Source organism: Chinchilla lanigera, unplaced genomic scaffold (assembly GCF_000276665.1).
Source record: "Chinchilla lanigera isolate Chin_1 unplaced genomic scaffold, ChiLan1.0 scaffold00013, whole genome shotgun sequence".
Lineage (NCBI taxonomy): Eukaryota > Metazoa > Chordata > Mammalia > Rodentia > Chinchillidae > Chinchilla > Chinchilla lanigera.
This window is the reverse complement of record NW_004955414.1, coordinates 14,127,827-14,149,087: the sequence shown is the minus strand read 5'-3', so window position 1 is coordinate 14,149,087 and position 21,261 is coordinate 14,127,827. Positions and strand designations below refer to the sequence as shown.

Genomic DNA, 21,261 nt, shown 5'->3' with positions numbered 1-21,261 from the left:
TACAAAATACTTCACAAATATTTCCCATCATGATAAATGATACAACCACAGAGCTGATTCAGGGACAAAGCAAGTAGAATACACGCAGTTTATCCATTTTTCACCATCCTTTCCCCTTAATGTAGAATCTGTTTAAAATAGTCAACTTAACGAGCCAGGCATGATGGTGCACACATGTAATCCCAGCGCTCAGGAGGTTGAGGCAGAAGAATTGTTGCGAGTTCAAGACCAGCCTACATGACATAGTGAGACCCTATCTTCCAAAATCAACTTAAAAAGATGGTTTTAACATTTTAAATACTTTTTACATCATTGGTTAGATTTAACACAACCAATGACACACAAATCAAATTATATTTATAAACAATGAGTGTACCTGTACTAAAACTGTCGAATTATCTCATGCAAGAAAATTTCATTTTTAAAAGATTAATTAGGTTAGTAAAGAGTATACACATTTATGGTATGCACTATGTTTTAGTATACACAAACCATGCACTATTTACCAAAATAGTTAAACAAAGTTTGTGAACCAAGGTACCATTTTACATCCCAACTGGCAGCTGGCCAGTTACTCTCAGTGGTGCAGACTGCAGAAGGTCTTCTCTCCTCAGTGATGTATTCTGTTTCTTCTGTGTCACTTAACCCTGTTTTCTTCTCCTTTGTCAGGTCCCTCCTGGTTCCGAAGTAACCCCTTCTCACTTTGATTCCTCTCCAAGCTACTGCTTTCAGAACTCTGGACACTTTGACCTCAAGAAGATTACTGCTGACACTCATAGCTCTGCCATTTTTTTTTTCTCCCTTCCTGTCAAATACTTTTTCTGCATGTAATGATGTGGTCATATGCATTTTGTACTTCACTCTTTAATGTGGTCTATCACATTTACTGAAATGTTGAATGATACTTACAACTCCAGACCCCAGGATAAATCCCACTTGATCACGGTAAAGATCCTTTTAATATGCTGTTGAATTCAGTTTGCTAGTATACTGTTAAAGATGTTTACATCTATGTACTGCATGTGCACTGGTCTTTAATTTTATTTTCTTATAAAGGTCTTCCTCTAGTTTTGGTAACATGGTATGTGTACTACCCATGAGGAAAAATAAGAGCATTTAGCAAGATATACGTGAGATGCTCTTTTGCATTGCTAAGACTCTTTTCAATAAAAGGGACACTATAAATAGAGATCCAAAGCACCCACCTGAATATGAGTGCATACGAAATGAAACAAACTGGGCTTATCTGAGGAAACTACTCTTTTGCACACAAGCTAAGTCACCTGTTACTTAATGTATAAAACCTATCTCTGGTAAATGGTGTATACAACAAGGAACTATAGAGAGAGTAAGTGATAACCAGTCACGACTGCTGTCACCAGACACTCTTGAGTACTTTCTGGTAAATAGCTGTCTAGAACAACACAACTGGTTCTCCACAGAGGTAGCATGCTATCTAACCCTTGTTGAATTTGCTGAGCATCACTGCTGTTGAGTATGCACCCCTTAACAATTTACTGAGCACTGGGGGCTGGGGATTTAGCTCAGTGGCACAGAGCCTGCCTGGCAAGCGCAAGGTTGTGAGTTTGATTCCCGGTACCGGAAAAAAACAAACAAACAATTTACTGAGCACCACTCTTACAAGGTATGTCCCTCTTGTGGGCCTTCCCAGTAGCGCTATTGGAATACTAAGCGGCTCTTCCCTATTAGTTAAGTATCTATTAATGGTTTCTTTCTGTGAGTCTTAGTAACCCTCTTTCACAACTGACTCCGGGTATTTTCTTAACTAAGGAACCTATTCCACTTGCCTAACCCAGCTGGGCTGTGGATAAGACAGTACTGCTACTCTCAAAATGAGTTTCAGAGTATCCTCTCCTCTGCAGTTACTTGGAAGATTTTGAAAATTGGTACTATTTATTCTTTACATGTTTTCTACAGTTTGCCTGTGAAGCTACCAGGTCCTGGGCTTTTTTTTTTTTTGGTGTGGGGGGGTGTTCATTACTGATTTAATCTCCATGATCATTCCTGTCTGTTCAGATATTCTATTTCATCATAAATCAGAATTGGTTTAAAACAGACTCCATGTTTCTAGAAGTCAGCCATTTCATTTAGGTTTTATTGCTGGTGTATACTTGGTTATAGAGATCTCTTATGATGGTTTTGACTTTTGTGACATCAGTTGTAATGTCTTTTTTCTTTTCTGACTTTGAGCCCCCTTTTTCTATTTGAGCAGTAAATTTATTAATTTTATCTTTTCTAAACAACACATTTTAAAAACTGTACGATTGTGTTTACATGACAACTTGAGGTGATTAATGTTTTGGAAACAACAGATGTGTGCATTCTGGAAGTAATGGAGAGTGGGTTGGGTGAAGGGAGGTAGTGGGCATCAGAGGCCAACACAAAGCTTCTATGCTTTTGGGATTCTGTACCTGTTTTTCTCTCAGATTTTTTTTTGGTAGTACATGTTTGCAGTACATAACTGTGTATATTCTTCATGGGAGGATGGTACATGTATATAATACATCTTAATTCTTTTTTTAATCCCCTTCCAATCTTCTACTTCCCCCCTCTCCATCTTGTGGTCTTTTTCCCATTAAAAATATATCCATCTGCCAACTTCTATAATCAACCTTTGGCTATTTATATTTTGGGTTTCTCACATAAGAAATACATTAAGATATTTAACGCTGTGTGTTTACTTTTTTCACTTACTATTATGGTCTCAAGGTGAATCTATTTTCCTATAAATGACTCAAGTTTTCCCTTCTTTACACCAGAGGAGTACTCAGCTGTGTATAAATTTGACACTTTATCCATTCATCTCTTGATGGACATATAAGCTGCTTCCAAGATTCTGCAAGATTCTGCTGTTATGATGAATATGGATTATGCTGCTATAAACATGGGTATGCATACATCACTGTAATATGAAATGCATTTAACTCTTCTACCTAGAATACCTGATTCAAATGGAATTTCCAGTTTTCATTTTTTGAGAAAGCTCCAGAACACCTATACTACTTTTACATGCCACTAACAATGCACAAAGGTCCTTTTCCCCCTGTAGTCTCACCAAGATTTGTCATTATTTGATTTTCTGAAGACAGCCATTCTTTTTGGAGTAAGGTAGACTCTTACTGTTTTAATTTGCATTTCTTGAATGGCCAGCAAAGAACATTTTTCATGTATTTATTGGCAATTTGTACTTCTTCTAAGCATGGTCTATTCCTTGTAGTTGCTCATTTTTTAACTGGGTCTTTTAATTTGTGGGGAAGGTTTAATTTTTGAGATCTTTATACATTCCAGGTATTTGACCTCTGGTCTCACGAATAGCTGGTAAAGTTTTCTGCTCATTCTATCAGTTGTCTCTTCACTCGCATTTCCTCTACTACACAGAAGCTTTTTTATTTTGATAGGATCCCATTTGTTGGGGTTCAGTTCAGGAAGTTCTTACCTATATGCCTATGTCTTTAAAGATTTTATATATTTTACCTTCAAGCAGATTAAGTGAACAGTTAGTTCTTTGATCCATTTTGATTTTAGTTCAGTACATAGTGACAGACATGCGTCTAGATTCCATCATTTACAAGCAAGTTTTCCCAGCATCATTTCTAACTACTTATCAGTCCAATTATTTAAATACATGATGATCTACAATTGCGTATTTTTGGTTAACTTTTAAAAGATGATATAACAATATAAAAACAACAATTTTATCAAATTTATTCAACACAATAGCTGACTGGTTGAAATGACATATGCCCGAGGGATACTCCAGATAGTATGCACTGCCCCAGTACTGGGGGGGTAAACTGTTAAGTGGTTAAAGACGCTACATTTCCTTTTCATTCAGTGTGTTTTTGGATGCTTTGTAAAAGATCAGATAGCTAAATGTGCCTGGGGTTATTTGTGCATTCTCTATTTTGTCTCACTGATCCATATGCAGTTTTTATGCCAGTACAATGCTGTTTTTAATCAATGTAGGTAGGTTTGTAATGTAACTTGAAGTCTCTGTTTTTAATCAATGTAGGTAGGTTTGTAATGTAACTTGAAGTCTCCCACTCTGCTGTGGTGACTCAGGATTGCTTTTAGTATTTGGGGTATCTTCTGGTTCCATATGTATTTTAAGGGCAGTTTTCTCTAGTTTTATGAGGAATGTTGTTAGTATTTTGATCGGAATCACACTATATAGTAGTGTTGGTATTATGGCCATTTTGACTATCTTGGTCCCGCCTACCCAGGAACAGAGGCTGTCTTTCCATTTTCAGATGTCTTGTTAGATCTCCTTTTTCAGAGTACAGCAGTTTATTTATTGTAGAGGTCTTTTGCTTCCTTGGTTAGACTAGTTCTATATATTTAATTTTTCTTGGTGCTACTGTGAATAGTATTATTTTCCTAATTTTTCAGTGAGTTTTCAGGGCACATGAACCTTATTGATTTTTGTGTTGATTTCATATCCTGGTACACAACTAAATTTGGTTATTCTAAGACATTTCTGGTGCAACTTTTTTGATCTTCTATGTAGAGCATCATGTCATCTACAAATAATGATAATCTGTCTTCTTCCTTTCTATACATATCCTGTTCATTTCTTGCTCTAGCCTAAGTTCATGTTTCCACTGAACGTGAGTGCTGATAATCAATATCCTCATCAGAATCTAGATTTTACAGAAGAAGCTTTGTTTTTCCCCCATTTAATATGATGTTGGCAGTAGACTGCCATAAATGATTTACCCAGGTTGAAATAAGATCATTCTATACCTACTTTACTCAGGTTTTTACCATCAATGGATGTTGGATTTGTTAAAAGCTTCATCTGCATCTATTGAGATGTTCATGTTATTTCTGACCTGAGGAACTTTAATTTGTTTTATGATTTGGGTGAAGATGGCTGCATTTGTGTTTGTGTGGGGAAGATGGCTGCGGTTGTGTTTGTTACTCAATACAAATTTTGTGAATGAAAGCAACATTTTGTCAAATGCTGTGTTCCAGAACAGAATTGTTTGCAAACAGAAGGACTCATGAATCAAGGCACTGCTGTATCTATGTGCTATATTACATTTACTGATGTGCATATGTTGAACCATCTTTGCATCCCTGGGATGAAGTCTACTTAGTCAAGATGTACGATCTTTTTGATGATCTTCTGCATTGTTTGCCATTATCTTGTTGAGGCTATGTGCTTCCATGTGCATTAAAGAATGTGGCCTGTAGTCCTTTTTTATGGCTGGGTCCTTGTCTGGTATGAATCAGGGCAATGCTACTTTCCAGGAATGACCACAGGAGTACTCCTTCCCTTCCAATTTCATTAAAGAGTCTGAAGAGCATTGATGTTACATCTTCCATGAAGTTCTTGTACAATGCTATGAGTCCACTGAGTCCTAGGCTTTGCTTAGTTGGTAGTTTCTTTATTATAGCTTTAATTTCATTGCCTGTTACTAGGTTATTCAGGGTTTTTATATCTTCTGACTCTGTTTTTGTAATTCCCATGTATCTAGGAATCTATCCATTTCTTCTGGATCCTTCAATTAATTTAAGAACAGGTCATTGCTAGCAATCTGGACTATGGCACTGTACAATGTGATTTTGCCCTTTTTGTGTCTCTCTGCATTGATTTGGAACTTTTCTTTCCTTTTTTTTTTTGTAAGATTGACTGAGGGTTTGTCCATTCTGTCTATTCTTTCAAAGAAAGAGCTCTTCCATTCACTGATGCATTTTACTTTTTTTTTTTTAAATTTTAAAAATAAAAGGAGGAAAACATTAACAGACAGACAGACAATACAGAGCTACAAACAAAGTGAGAGGAAATTAACAATGTTTGTTGTATTACATATTGATATCTTCAAAGTGGTTTGTCATGAAAACAGATAGAGACATGCAATATTGATCAATCAAGGACTCATTGACAGTTTCTTTCAGGAAAGAAATAGAAGATAGTAGAACAACTATGTTAACTATCCTGTATACACACATACAAAAGTCTCATTTTAATTGCTGGTCTGAATTTGGATTTGGATTGTTCTTGTATATCTACGACTTTCAGGTGCATCTTTAGGTTTTTATTTGGGCTCGCTATTTTTCTGATGCAGGCATTCATACTTCCCTCCTAGAACTTGTTTTGTAAGTTCTCCTATGTTGTACTGGTATTACTGTTTGATTCTAGTTTCTGTCTGATTTCTTTAATTTTTTCTGTGAGCAACTGATTACTGAAGAAGTTACTGTTTAATTTCCCTGCATCTGCATAATTTGTGTTGTTAATTTTGCCATTGATTTCTACTTTTGCTGAGGTATCATCCGATAAGATGAATAAGGTAATTTTGATTCTTTGTATTTACTTACTATGCTTTATGAGCTAGTGTGTGGGCTACTTTGGAGAAAGATACATGTGCTACTGAGAATTTTTTTGGGGCGGGTACTGGGAATCAAACTCAGGCTTGCAAGGCAGGCGCTTGTGCCACTGAGCTATATCCTCAGCCCCCTACTGAGAATGTTTATTCTGTTGTTGGGTGCAACACTGAGGATACCTATTAAGTCCACCTGAATAAATGTTTGGTTCAACTCTGGTATTTTGCTCATTTATGTGTGACAGTAGAGTACTGAAGTCCCCCACTACACTTGTGTTGATGTTTACCTTATCTTTTATGTCCAGCTGGGTGTGCTGGTGTCCAGTGAATGCATGTTTATACTTGTGAACCAAGCTGTTGAACTGTTCCCTTAACCAATAGGTAGTGAACTTCTTTGCCTCTTCTGCTCAGCTCTGGGTTGAAGTCCACATTATCTGAAAATAGGACTCCTGCTTGTTTAGGGGTTCCTGTTGCATGAAATATTTTTTTCCACCCTTTGATTTTTAGTCTATGAGGGTTTTGGGGGGTTAAATGTAGTTTTTTGTATACAGCATACCATTTGATTCTGTTTCTTGATCCATTCTGCCAATTTGTGTCTTTTGATTGGAGAACTGAGACCATGCACATTTTTTTTTGGTGGTACCAGAATCAAACTCATGACCTTGTGCTTGCAAGGCAGGCACTGTGCCACTGAGCTATATCCCTGGCCCTAAGACCATGCACATTAGGAGTTATTACTTAAAGATACTGACTTATTCTTCTCATTGTGCTGTTTTCCTATTGCTGATACCCCCCCCACCATCCCCCCGCTGCTGCCACACCGGTTTTTTTTCTCTTTTGGTTAAGTGCTCACCCTGTCCAGTGTGAATTCATTCTCTTTGATCTTTTGGCATTGTTGGTTTCATTCTATGACATCCTGAGAATGTTTTTCGGAATGCTGGTTTGGTTGTCATGAATTTCTCAGGGTGTTCTTTGCCATGGAAAGACCTAATTTTTCCATCAATTTTCAGAGATAGTTTTTCAGGATATATTAGTCTGATTAGATGTTGTTTTCTTTTAGGGCCTCAATCACTTAAAGCTCTTTTGTCCTGTAAAGTTTGTATTGAGAAGTTTCCTGTAATTCTAATGAGTTTACCTCTACAGTAAGTCCCTGACTTAACTAACATGGAACACTCAAGTTACAAACTTTCAGATACAAACACATCACAGAAGTAGCTCACCTGTCTGCCAGACATTATCACAGCTGTACCGCTGTGTGCTTACTGTACATTTCAAGGTAACTGTAAAAGGTTTATTTACATTATGTTTGTGTTTGGTTTTTTATGCTTTACACTGTGTATTTGTGTCAAAGGTATATACGACTCACTCTACTGGACTTATGAACAAATACAACTTACAAACGTTCTCCCGGAAAAGAACTCTTCATATGTCAGGGATTTATTGCATAAGTGATTTGTTACTTTTCTCTAATACCTATTAAGATTCTCTTCTTGTGTTAGACTTTCTGGATTTTAAAAATGATGTGCTGTGGAGAGGTTCTTTCCTGACTGTATCTATCTGGGGTTTCTATATGTTTCACTTATCAGAATGTTGAATTCTCTCCCCATACTAGGAAAGTTTTCTGCTATTAGTTCCTTAAGTAGGTGTTTTCTTTTTTTTTTTTTTAAGTAGGTGTTTTCATGCCATTTGCACTATCTTCTAATTTTCCATACCCAATTAATGTCAGATTAGATTTCTTTGTATCATCTAGCATCCCTTGCATCCATTTTTCATGTTCTATTGTTTTCAGGTATTATTCCATAACTTGTCACTGAGAGCCTTACCTTCCAGTTCTGACATTCTGTCCTTGCAGTCCTCACTTCTGCTACCCATACTTTTTTTTTGTGGTGGCGGGGGCACGGGGTGTTTTACCAGGAACTGAACTCAGGACCTTGCGCTTGCCAGGCAGGTGCTTGTGCCACTGAGCTATATCCCCAGCCCCATACTTCCAAAATAATGTTTATCCCCTGAATTTCTGTTTGGTACTTTTTCATGGTCTCAAATTATTTGCTGAAATGGTCATTCATGTTTGGTGTCCTTTTATTTAGCTCATTTAGCATTTTATTAGTGGCTTCTGTAAACTTGCTGATCATTTTCCTTATTATGTCCATTATCTATCTAGTTAAATCTTCTCTGAGCTCACTGAACACCTTATTTTTTTATTTTAATTTTTTTGGCCTTTTATCATTTGAAAAATTTAGCTGTGTGATTTTTTTATTTCTTCTCTTTCGATGTGTTGTGGATTAGTTTTGGAGTCTGGGCATGGCTAAGTAGGTCATTCCCAAAATCCAACCTCTTCTGTTAATTTAGGAGAGGAGACTGTAGTATAGTTAATCCAAGACACGTTTCTCCAGGAATGGGCCACAGTACTGTCAATGCCACAATGGCAATCCAGATAATGGCATACAGTGGGAACCAATTAATATCAGCAACTATGTCACCGTGGCAACAGCAATAAAATGAAGCAACAAGAAGAGAATCAAAGACAAACTAGACACTGACATGCCCTAAGAACCAGTAATGTAGCACCTTTAATCAAAGAAAAGTATAAACACTAAAACAAAGTAATAACATAAAGATTTACTAAATACAAGTATCCCTTCACAACAATAGAAAAGTATTTAACAGTAATATTACAGAGTCAACTATCTGAAGATTAATAAAGCTTAATGGTTGTACTAGTAAGGACGGAGGAGGAAGGGAAAGCAAAATGAAAGAAGTACAATTTCAAAAATTACTCAATACAAGATAAGACAGATGACAAAAAAGTGATCTAAAGGATACTATTAAGGAGCAAAAGGAAATTGACAACATTAGATAAAAGTAACAAATGAATGAACAAAAAGAAAAAACAAAACAAAGGGAAAAAAGCTGGGAATGGTGACGCATGCCTGTCATCCCAGCACTCAGGAGGCTGAGGCAAGAGGATTGTTCCAGTCCAAAGCCAGCCTGAACTACATAGTAAGACCCTACCACAAAAAAAAAAGGGGGAAAAGAGAAAGAGAAAAAATTGAGTGAGAAACAAAAAGGGAAAAAAAACCAAACCCAATAAAAGCAATGAATGAAGAAGTTTTTTAAAAAGTCCTCTGTATTTTTAAATGAGTGTATTGTAAATGATGCTTTCCAGATCTGCTCACATGGCAGAGGGGAAAGCAATGAGACCAATGGTCTCTGCTGGATGTAGGCAACAGGACAGGAGTTCAAAGCAGGACTTCAGGCCTATACTTTCAGATCCAGCTGCTTTTGAGACTCACGTTTCCAAGACTCGGCTTCTTGCAACACCTGTGTCTTTCCCATCCTTAGTTTGAACTTCTCCCTGGGTCTAAGTCCATCCCACATAGACTCTGCAGTCATTTCTTGTGGCTGCTGCTCATTTAGTCACTGTGGTAGAGTAATACTAGAGACCCTAAACTTAAATTGTTCCACAATGGTACCCAAAGTAGCTCTGGATTAAACGCTCCCCAATATGGCAGGCACTGTACTGGATTTCTTCGCCAACTCTAGCCTGCTGTGAAGGACTCACATTTTTTTTTCTTTTTTGAGGCCGGGTCTCACTGCGTGGCCCAGGCTGGCCTTGAACTCACAGCAATCCTCCTGTCCCAGCCTCCCAAATGCTGAGATTACAGGCATGCACTACCACACCCAGCAGCAGTCACTTTTGAAGCAAAATCCCATGCTGGTTACAATAGCCTTGGGGCTTCCTTGGGGCTAGCACTGTTTTTCCTGGTCTATTATTTCTCCCAGCAGCAGTGGAGTTCCCCAGGCCTACCTTTTTTCCTGGGGCATTGGCCTCATTCACAAACAGGCTGTTCAGTGACTTTACTGCCCCAAGCCAAAGTGAAACAAAACACTTTGGTTAAAGTTGGTGGACAGCTATAGCCAGGATGTGGAATCTACAAATGCAGAGTTGGCTGGGAACAAAGGCAGCTCTGTTCAATGCTTCTGCCCAATACCTCATTTTTTCAATTTATTATTTCATTAATTTCTGCTCTAACCTTTGTATTTTTCTTGCTTCTGCTAACTTTGGGTTTACTGCTTTCTTTTTCTACTTTCGTGACATGTAAAGGGAGGTGGTTTGAGGTCTTTCTCCATTTTTAACATAGGTATTACCAATGATTAGTATTATCTTGGTATTGTTCTTCTGTATCCCATATGTATATTGCTTTCATTTTCATTTATCTTGAGCTATTTTCTAATTTACATTCTCTTTTTGTAGACAGGGTCTCAGTATGTTGCCCAGGCTTGCCTGAACTTTCCGCAATCCCCCTGCCTCAGTTTCCCAAATGCTGGGGATTACAGGCATGCACCACCACGGCCAGCTAATTTGCTTTTTGAATTATTTCTTTTTTGACCAACCTTTGACCAATTGGTTGTTCAGGAGTCATAGTAATAAACTGCAGTACTTCTTTATATCCATTAGCTTTTAAATGAGCACTGTTCTCAAAAGGATTGTTTTACAAAACTGAACATATTCAAGTATTTAAGAAAGTCTTTCAATAATAGCTGGAAAATTCTCCAAAAAATGCACATCTCTAAAATCAAAATACTGTGTTGTACATTTAATATAGGATTAGGTAATACAGCCAGACTTCTTGAGTATCTGTGTCCAGCAGACAATACATGGAATTCCTTTGTAACACATTTGCTTATGCTTATGTCAGCTATCCCACTAGCCCATGAACTTTGCTCCTCCACTCTTTTCCTGGTGGCAATGGAGATCAAACCCAGGGCCTTGCACACATGAAGCAAGCATTTTCTATAAACTTTTTTCATCAAGTGTCCAAATCACTGAAAATTTTGTAACATATCCTCAATAATTAAATGTGTATCATATACCAATATATGCACTTACATATTTATTATATACCTACTTCTTTATCAATGATTACAGTATATATGTTACAGAAATGTGTAAGAACTTCTATCAAAACTTCTTATAAACAAAGTTATATTCTTGTAAATTTTCAGAAGTTTGGAGTAAAACTTCTCATTTTGTCTTGATATACTAACAATAAACACACTCCTTTAGGAGTGCAAACTGGTCTGGGGACAGAGGAATTTGCATGGTAATACACTCTGAAATATAAGTTCACCATGATGTTTGGTTTTCTTATAAATACATCGTGTGCATTTGCTAACTTTCATGTAGGCTATAGGAACAAATAACAACTAACAGCAAAATAATACCTACTCTTAAAAAACAATAGTAATACCTACTCTATAGACATATCCTATGTCCTCAAAAAAATACATACACTAACATTACATTTTAGTAATCTTCATAAGATTTTAGGGTTCTCTGGATAAGCCTACTTAGGAAGAATTGTGAATTTTTTATTTGTTTTGTTTTATTTTGTATGGGACATGGTCTTATAATGTAGTTCAGGTTGAATCTGAAATACCTTCTGTAGCTCAAGCTGGCCTCGAACTCTCAGCGACCCTTCCACCTCAGCCTCCCAAGTGCTGGGATTAGTCATGTACCACCACACCTGGCTAAAATTTGTATTTTTAGAAGTACTGAAGACTTCATTAATTTTTTTCACAAAGTGTGTTTTTTTCCCTCTGTATTATGCTGACCACATTGCTATTAATTATTAAGTAGATAGAGAAAAACAGAGAATCTCAAACTTGAAAATAAACATATTGAGATGACATTTTAAAAACCAAGTACTTCTCATTATGCAAGCATGCAATGGTGTACCCTCAGTCATCTGGAAAACAGTATCAAATTACTAATTCAGAAAATCAGTAGGTCACCCATAGTTTACAACAATAACTGTGAAAACTGAAACAATGAATAATCATAACTGAAGGCAATTGCTTATCCGTTCTATTAATGCCCCTATACATAAAATTAAATACTGGTAAGCTTTAAAGATAATTTTTAAAAAATACAGACTTTTTGTCAGGGAAAAATAACAGGAAAGAATACATTGTCCTCTTCTCACAATAAAAATATCTACTTTACATTTACTTTCTAATTTGATCAGGAATCAAAAGTAAAATTTTAAAGTAAAATAATCGCAACAGATGACACATTCATTACCTTTAAGAGGGCTAGTTTGCACTCAACACTCATTTCAAGATAGCCCTTCTTCTCCATCTCCCAGGCCCAGGTGCTATTAAACTCTTGGCATATCTGTTAGAGAAAATTAATATCTTAATGTATGAGAGCAGTTTGATGGACACTGGCAGTCTCTTATGATTATGTTAAGTACTTCTGTTAGTATACACATATAAAAGGAACAGTTTACACTAAATCCAATCCAGTTCCACCCTGAAAGCTATGCTACTGAAATCCATCAGGTGTTCTCTGATAACTGAATTTAAAGTAAGACATAATCTCTATAATACTGTCTTTGTCCACAACAACTTTATACAAGCATTTGAACACATTTTTCTACATGGTGATAATTGTTTGATCCTATCTCCGCAAATGGCTGACATTCCCTGTGGGCAACGACTAGTTTGTTCATCTTTATGCTTGGAACAGAAGTATGCCCACTTATATTTTTTGTCGGGGAGGGGTGCAGTGCTGAAGATCAAATCTAGGCAAGCACTGTACCACTGATCTACATCACCTCCAACTCATACAACACACTAATGTCCTACTTTTTTAGTATGAGTACACTAAAAATTTCACTGCTGAGCACTTGCTACCTTAGATAATAATATGCTTTAATGTAAATCTCTCAGGATTCTCTCCCTACCTAAGCACTGCAACCAAATCAGAGACACTGTAGAAGTAAAATAGTAAATAAATGCTACAGTCAAAAGTCAGTATAAGGGTCAGGCATGGTGGTTTATGCCTATACCAGCATGGAAGAGTCTGAGGCAGGAGGATCTCTGTGAATTCAAAGCCAGCCTAGACTATATAGTGAATTCAAGGCCAGCCTGAGCTATAGAGTGAGACTCTGTCTCAAAAAAAAAAAAAAAAAAAAAGGTCAGTATAAAAGAATAATATACTGATCTCAGAAGCTGTTGAATGGGAATAACAAATGACTCAAATGAAGAGAGGTGACAGGGAAAGTTAGGCCATTAGGACACAGGTCCTGAACAGTTAACCTAAAGTAAACTCAAAGTCAGGACTTAAATGAGTTAGCATACCACAGGACCTGAATAATTAAAGAAACTGACTATCAGGGCCTAGCAGAATGTAAAGGACTAAAAACAGGTCCTCAACTAAATGAGAGAGACCTTGGAGGAAGAAAACTGTAAACAAAGTAGCTCCCATTCCAAACAAAGGCCTACTTGCGCCTGGAAGCATTCCTAAACAGCTACGATTTTTCCACTTTATGAAAACCCCTCCCCAACAAGCAGGGAGAACCTTTCTTCCTTGTGCCATTGAGCTATATCCCCAGCCCTTATTTTTTCTAATAAACACAAATTTGGCCATTCCCTACTGCTTGCTGCTTTGTGGGCTTCAATCTTCTTTGCCCCACAACAAGGACCCAAGAGCTAGAGGGAGCTGGTTACACAAAGATGCCTGCAATTTCACGCTACTTTTGTAACTGAAGGAGCAAAGAGAAAAATGAAAGCAAAGGGAGATAAACAGGTTAAGAGATTATCCTGAGGCATGAACAACTGGCTAGGAAGGCAGGGAGGTGAAAAAAGAAGGAGGAAAGAAGAATCGCTGAGATGACCAATCTGAACCAGAGGTTACCCTTTGCCTCACCCGCCCTAGTTTCACTACTAACATCTTTTTACAACTGGTACCAAAAAATGAATAAATGAATGATTCAGGCAATTAATCACAGGTCAGTATTAGGAAGAAAAAGAATACAGGACAAGCAGTATAGATAAAAATTATACAGTGGACGCTCTTCTAAGGCTTACAGAACAATGAATTCCCCGTTCCCTGGAAAGCCACCGTACTTACTCTCATTGACACTACTGTAGTTTAGAGAATTAAAAAGAAAATGAGACATACAAAGGGAGAGGAAATTTTCAGAGTATTACTGTGTACACTTTCACCCTAAGAAACCATACCAAATATTAAAAGGTCAGGATCTGAAGAGACATTTCACCCCAATGTTATAGGCAGCTGAGTTAAATAGAAATATTATAGGCAGTCAGACATGCTCTCGAAGGAGCCAAATGAAAGACAAGTTAAGATACCTATGGGCCAGACCTCAAGATAAAAGGACTAAACAAATGCACCCATGAACCTCCTAGGTGCGAGCATCAGGAATTGGTATTCTAAATAGGTAACAACCACCTTCAAAAAGTCAGAGAGAGTCACTAGCCCAACCCCCTACAGGAAAAGCCCCTGTTCTGTATTATGCCCGCTTGCTATGTGACTCGCTTCCTCCTTTGATCCCAGTTTACTCAATTTTACCTGAACTATTACACTTGTAATCTTACTGGCACTGTAATCTTACATGGTTTTGTCCCACCTCATGCCTATCTTGTAATTCCCATTTTCCTCCTATCTTGGATCCACCTCATCTTGGGGTTTTGCTCTATAAAGTCCCTGGAGGGGCAAGGTCCTTGGCAACCCACTGGGGTCCTTTATAGAAATAATTTATTATCACTTAATAATTATACCCCAGGTCTGTATTATATCAGGTATTATATAAACTGAGATGACTTGTTCTACAGCCATTCTACAGAGAGGGGTGGAGGAACCCCTCTCTTGGACAGAAGTTTTTTTTCCCTCAATAAATATATTCTGCTCTTAACCTCCGTTGTTCCTAAAATTCATTCTGATTTTACAGAACACAAACTCGTCCTAGATATCACTCAGGTTTGGACTTTTTATTCTCCTGTATCACCAATGAGAAAATAATGTTGGTGATTATAGGGGGAAACGTGAAACACTCATAGACTGCCAGGGGAAAAGGTAAAATACTAAAGCTGCTATGGGAAAAGAGTTCCACAAACTCTTAAATTCATGCTGTTTCAACATGATTTAGCAATTCCATCCTAGGTATTACACAAGAAAAATGAAAACATAAAAACAGTAACAGTATTAATCACCATAGGCAAAGGGTAGAAACAATCCCAATGTCCACTAATAGATGAGTAGATACACAAACCATACAGCCATATAATGGAATTTATGTCCCCAAAACAGAGAATGAAGTGGGGCTAGAGATACAGCTCAGGGGCAGATGCCTGTCTAGCCAGTTTGAGGAATGGAGTTCTCCCCCAGCACTAGAGGAACAGAGGGCAGAGTAACGATATACACTGTAACAAGCAAGAACCTCGGGAACATGTTAGCAGAGGAAACCAGACACAGGAGGTCACATACTGCATGATTCTAATATGCGGAATTGTGGGTGATCATCTCCCAACAGAAGAGGCTATGGAGGAGATCTCTGTCCTCAGGAGAAAAAGGTGGAGGAACCCCTCACTTCAAATGAGATTAGGGAGATGTGAAATGTGGGAAACAGTACAAAATTTCATAGACAAGCACAACCTGATAAGGCTGTAGCAGTGTGAGTAATGAATCTGTTTAAATGACACTGCATTACCACATTTCCACAAAATCCTCAAAAGGAGGCAAAAAGCAAGTGTCACTGGATAGGTTCCTTGTTAAAGCTGCACGAAAAGAGAAAGATTCCACTGAGGCAATAGACAGCAGTAATTCCACTAATAACGCTGACAGTCACCCTACACAGTAACCCTCTACTCTCTTGTCTCCTTCACACCAGTCATGAAGCTTTTCAAAGGAAAGTACAGGTTAATTTGTTTTTCTTTACATTTTATACTCTTTATTATTTTGCATTATATTACAGCGCTGTAATAATTTTAAATGAATATTTGAGGGCTGTAGAACAAGTCATCTCAGTTTATATAATACCTGATATAATACAGACCTGGGGTATAATTATTAAATGATAATGAATTATTTCTATAAATTTATTAGTCAGTCAGATTTTCTAGTAAGAATTTAAAAGTCTCTACAAATTTTACTTACACTTGCCCAGGCTATATAATGAATTCTCCTTTAGCCATTCTGATCTCTGCATTATGAAAAGCACTACCGATATCAGCACCTTCACAATCTAATCACCCCCTGCCTTCTACAACTTATGAACCAACAGAACTACCATAAAAGATAATAAACCAGACCAAGGCAGTTCTAGCCCTGTTCATCCTTTTTCTTTCTGGCCATTCAGCTAACGAACACTATTTTGGTCAGTTGCTTTCCAGGGTTTCAAATTTCATAAAGGATACAACTAAGAGAAATAAATAGTGTATGTGCCCTATGGACCAGATACCAATAAACTTTTTCTGGAGAGGACCCAAGTTAAATATTTTGGGCATTAAGAGTCATATATTCTCTGCTAAAACTACTCAAGCTGGCACTGTAACATGAAAGCAGGTATCTGCAAACAAACAGACTTCCGTTGTGTTCCAACAAACTTATTTTTTAAAAAAGCAGGATCCAGGCCTGGACCTCCCAGAACTTGGAAAGCTAAGGCAGGAAGATGGACTTGAGTTTGGGGGCTGCCAGCCTGAACTACAAAGTAAGACCCTGTCTCAAAAAAGCAAAACAGGAACAGGCCTGTTGCTGGATGTGATTGTAGTTTGCAGATTCCTGCTCTGGAACATCAGTATAAACTGCCCACTGTTGGTGATTTAGAGAGGAAAATGGTATTTAATATGTGAATAATTATAATTGCCCCTTTTTAAACAGCCTACAATATTCCTTTAAACAACTCCTCTTGTTATCATGAAGAAAACTTCGCTGCTTTTCAAGCTACAAAATCAGAAAGATGTGAGCTGCTAACTTGGCTTTGTGTATCTTTTCCAAAATTACTTAGTAATAATTACTCATTCAAAAATAATTACCAAGTCCCTACATGCTAAGCACGGTGCCAGGCATGGTAATACTTGGGGTCAGTAAACATTTTCTAAAAGGGTCAGTAAAAAAAAGGGCCAGTAAACGTTTTCTGAAAGGGACAGTAAAAAACCTTTCAGTGTCAACAGATGAAATCAAGGTCATTATATAAGTACTTACATAAGAAAGAACATATTTCCACAACTGGTATTGTGTATTTATTTTGTGTTTGTTTTGTTTTGAGACAGGATCTTACTCTGCCTCCTAAGGTCTGGGATTACTGATAGTGATTTTTTTTGTTTTGTTTTTGTTTGTAGACATTTGCACCAAGTTGTCTAAGTTGGTCTGGAACTCGAGGGCTCAAGCAATCCTCCTTCAGCCTCCAAGTAGCTGGGATATAGGAATCTGCAACCACACTCCACATTCCACACTTTACTACTGAGGAAGTTTAAATATGTAATATGTTCTGTAATATGCGAACAGCTGGTTAACATATCGTGTGGATGATATGCTGTATAGTAACTGAGTACATTTTTGTTACTATGTGTGCTAATAAAACAATGGAATTTGTTTAGGGGGTACATAACAGTTCATTTAATTAGAATTCAATGTGCCCTATTAATAAAGAGACTGTAAATGAGCATCTGTTAAAACAATTTCTTTTGGTACCAGGAATCACTCAGGATCTTACGCTTACCAGGCAGGCGCTGTGCTGGTGACCTATATCCCCAGCCCGTAAAAATATTCTTCTCTATAAGCCTTATAAAATAGGTGGCAGGTCATTAATTTGAGGACCTCTGATGCATATAATAGTGAATAAGACAGAGAAGGTCCAGCTCTCATGAATTTTTGTTAAAGAGGAGAAATTTTCAAACAGTCGGTCAGTTTGCTACCTGCAAAATGGCGATATCAACGTAAGGGTCTGTCCTACCAGGTGTATCTGAGAACTGTACACAGGAGGCACTTTCCTCCTCCACTTCCTCAAGGACTACCAGTGTATATTCAAGAGCATGAAGTGGCCCAATACACCTTTGATTCTCTGCAGTCAAAGAACAGACCCTTCCAATGCTGAGTGTATCTTGATTTTCTACACACTTCATATAAAGTCATCTATTTTACCTTCATAATTTAATAACAACCTAGCATCCTAGGAAATATGTAGTTTTTATGGCATAGTAGCTTCTACAAATTAAGTTACCTTAATAGTGTCTTTCATATACTTAACCATTAGGTAACAATTCAATAGAATCTTCAGTATATAACATTATCTTCAATAGTAAATTATACTTTAGGTCAATATGTCAGGTAACATTCTAAGTGTATTTTATATTATTCCATTTAATTTTGGTATCTATGAAAGGTAACTAGCAGTTTCTCAGATGAAGCATTTCAGATTCAGACAAGGTAAACTTTGCTGAGATCACCTGTGGTAAGGAGCCAGCAACACAGCTCAGACTTTCCAAGACCCAAACTTTCTTTCCAGCTAACCACATTCTAAACACTTGATTTGGGTCCAATAAATAAATTTTTTAAATATCAGACTTGGTTTAAAGTAAATAATTAAATGCACTAATTAACAATTTCATGATTTTATTTCATTTTTACAGGAAAAGAACACACTTGATGAAAATGAAAGGGGACTTTTTTGTAAGAAATCTTCATAAACTTCCAACCACTGGTTCTTTTCCCATCAGATTATAAGCTCCTTATTAATAATAAATCTGTATTTATCTGCTATTAAATTATCACAAATATAGTTTCTTAAAATGACACCGGTTTAAGCTGGATACAGTGGTGTGTGCCTGCAGACACAGCTTCTTGAGAGGTGAGAAGATAGCCTGAGGCCAGGAGTTCAGGGCCAGACTGGGCACCCCACATCAAAACAAACAAAAACTCATTTTTAAATCTCATCAATCCTGTGTGTCAGCATCCAGACAGGGAAAGGGACTAGAGTCCCACAAATCCCTTTAAGGGCCTGCTCCTAATGAACTTAAGGCTGTCCCATTAGGCTCCACCTCTTTAGTTTCCAACACTTTCCCATAGTGCAAAAGTAGACAGCAGGCCTTTAACACATGGGCCTTTGGGGGACATTCCAGATGGAAACTATAGGACCATGTAATATATTCATGAATGAAACACCACGGTGTGAAGCCCTCAACAGTCAAAATTCATCTACCATACAACTCACATTTACTGACCTACATGCCTACTATAAGAATCGTACTAATCAGCCATCCCATCACTGGGACACAACACCCAGTGGGACACCACAACTTTACGAAGGAAGAGTTTAATTTGGCTCACGGTTTCAGAGAATTCAGTCTGTGACTGGCTGGCTCAAAGGCAGAAATATCATGGCGGAAATGCATGGCAAAGCAGAGCTGCTTAGTTCACAGTGCCACAAAGAGGCCAGGGACCACATACAGAACCCAAGGTCAGGCCACCATGATCCATCCAGACACACAAAGCGTGCTTTACTAATCCCCCAGGCAGCTCCCAAACCAAGCAAGTTAACAATTAACCTTAAATGTCACAATGAGTAACCACTCCAAAACACTACTGTATTCTTTTATCCTGAACACTTCCTACATTACCAACTTGGGTCACTTAGCCACATTATTTTTTAAGCACTATTTTTTAGAAGGAAAGAAAGAAACCAATTCTTATTTTTTTTACTAGTCATAATTTTTAAAGCAAACATTGAAGAGACAAAAACAATTTTAGTACATTTGCATACTCCCAAACTACTTTATTCCCAATACCATACTATGGCAATTACATTCTTTCTGGTATTATATTTATTTATGTACCTGTTTTGTTTTTCTTGTTTACTAAATAAACTGCTGACTCAAGAATATCACTGTCCTAACCAGGTGTGGTGCTGCATGCCTATAATCTCAGCACTCTGAGGCTGGAGGACTGCCATGAATTCAAGGCCAGCATGGGCTACATAGTGAGTTCAAAAACAGCCTACATTACATAGCAAGACCCTGTCTCAAAAAACTAAAAAAAAAATATAGCCTTATGAAAATCCTTATGGAGTAGGCCATCCAAAAATGTTTGCTGACTGGGTGGATGAAACTCTGTTAGCTTTGGTAGTTGTGGTTCCTTAACTAACCCACATGTATGATATATGGTTGAATACTGTGTTTAAAGGAATAATTTTTGCAATATCTTCCAGAGTTTCTCATAGATTTTTCTGCTTTTGTTTGTTACACAGAAGAGCTAGCAAATGCAAATATAAAAGCACAACACAGAGGTAGGAAGCAAGGAAGCTGAGGGAGACGCAGTAAAGTCCAAGTCTGTGGATTATGTTTAGTAAACAAGTACTGAAAAGTATTTACTGCATTTGACAAAATGCACATTAGGTGGGATCTAAGCAAGGGCAACCTTGGGACACAGTGGGACAAAAACCCAATGGAGAAGATTCAACAGGAAGTGAAAAAAGCAAGCTGATACTGTGGGCAATTTCTGAGGAGCATGACTATCATGTAATAAAGTTCCGTTTTTGATTTAGTATTGTTACCTTTAAACAATATGTTAGAAGTTTTTAAATAGACATTCTTTAAATTCTAATTGATTTTAAAGAATAATTTCAACTGGGAATGGTGACAGAGCCCTATAATCCCAGAACTCTGGGAAGGCTGAGGCAGGAAGATGGCAAATTTAAAATAAGAGCACAGCCTAGAAAGCTTAGCAACTTAGCTAGACTGTCTCTAACTCATAAATAAATAAATAAATAAATAAATAAATAAATAAATAGGGCTGGAGACATAGTTCAGTGTGAAGGCCTTGGGTTCAATCCTCAGTAAAGAGAAAAAAGTAGATGTTATTATCTGAACAATTATTGATGAAGTGGACTCTCCCCATGTGATAGAGTCTGTTATTCCATCAATTTGGAATGAGAAAAATCATGGCAAACTTCTCTTGACATTTTTATTTTGGAACTAACCACTTACTAAAAAACTGGGCAATCACCTAAGTAAACATCATTTTTCCTTCAAGGGTGTTTTAACATATATCCAAAATAAAACAAAACTTTTATTTACTTGAGAAAAATTCAAGAAAAATACTGGTGAAATGGGC

At 37.3% G+C, this 21,261-nt stretch overlaps 1 protein-coding gene across 2 annotated transcripts in view; it reads right to left on the bottom strand.

The window, feature by feature from the left end:
* The window catches only part of Rsf1 (remodeling and spacing factor 1), a 127,351-nt gene that overhangs the window by 63,075 nt on the left and 43,015 nt on the right, over nt 1-21,261 (bottom strand). For both annotated transcript variants that reach the window (XM_005379827.2, XM_013511807.1), the window contains exon 3: nt 12,433-12,525. In XM_005379827.2, coding sequence (XP_005379884.1) covers nt 12,433-12,525 — 93 coding nt within the window. The remainder of the gene's footprint in view (nt 1-12,432; nt 12,526-21,261) is intronic.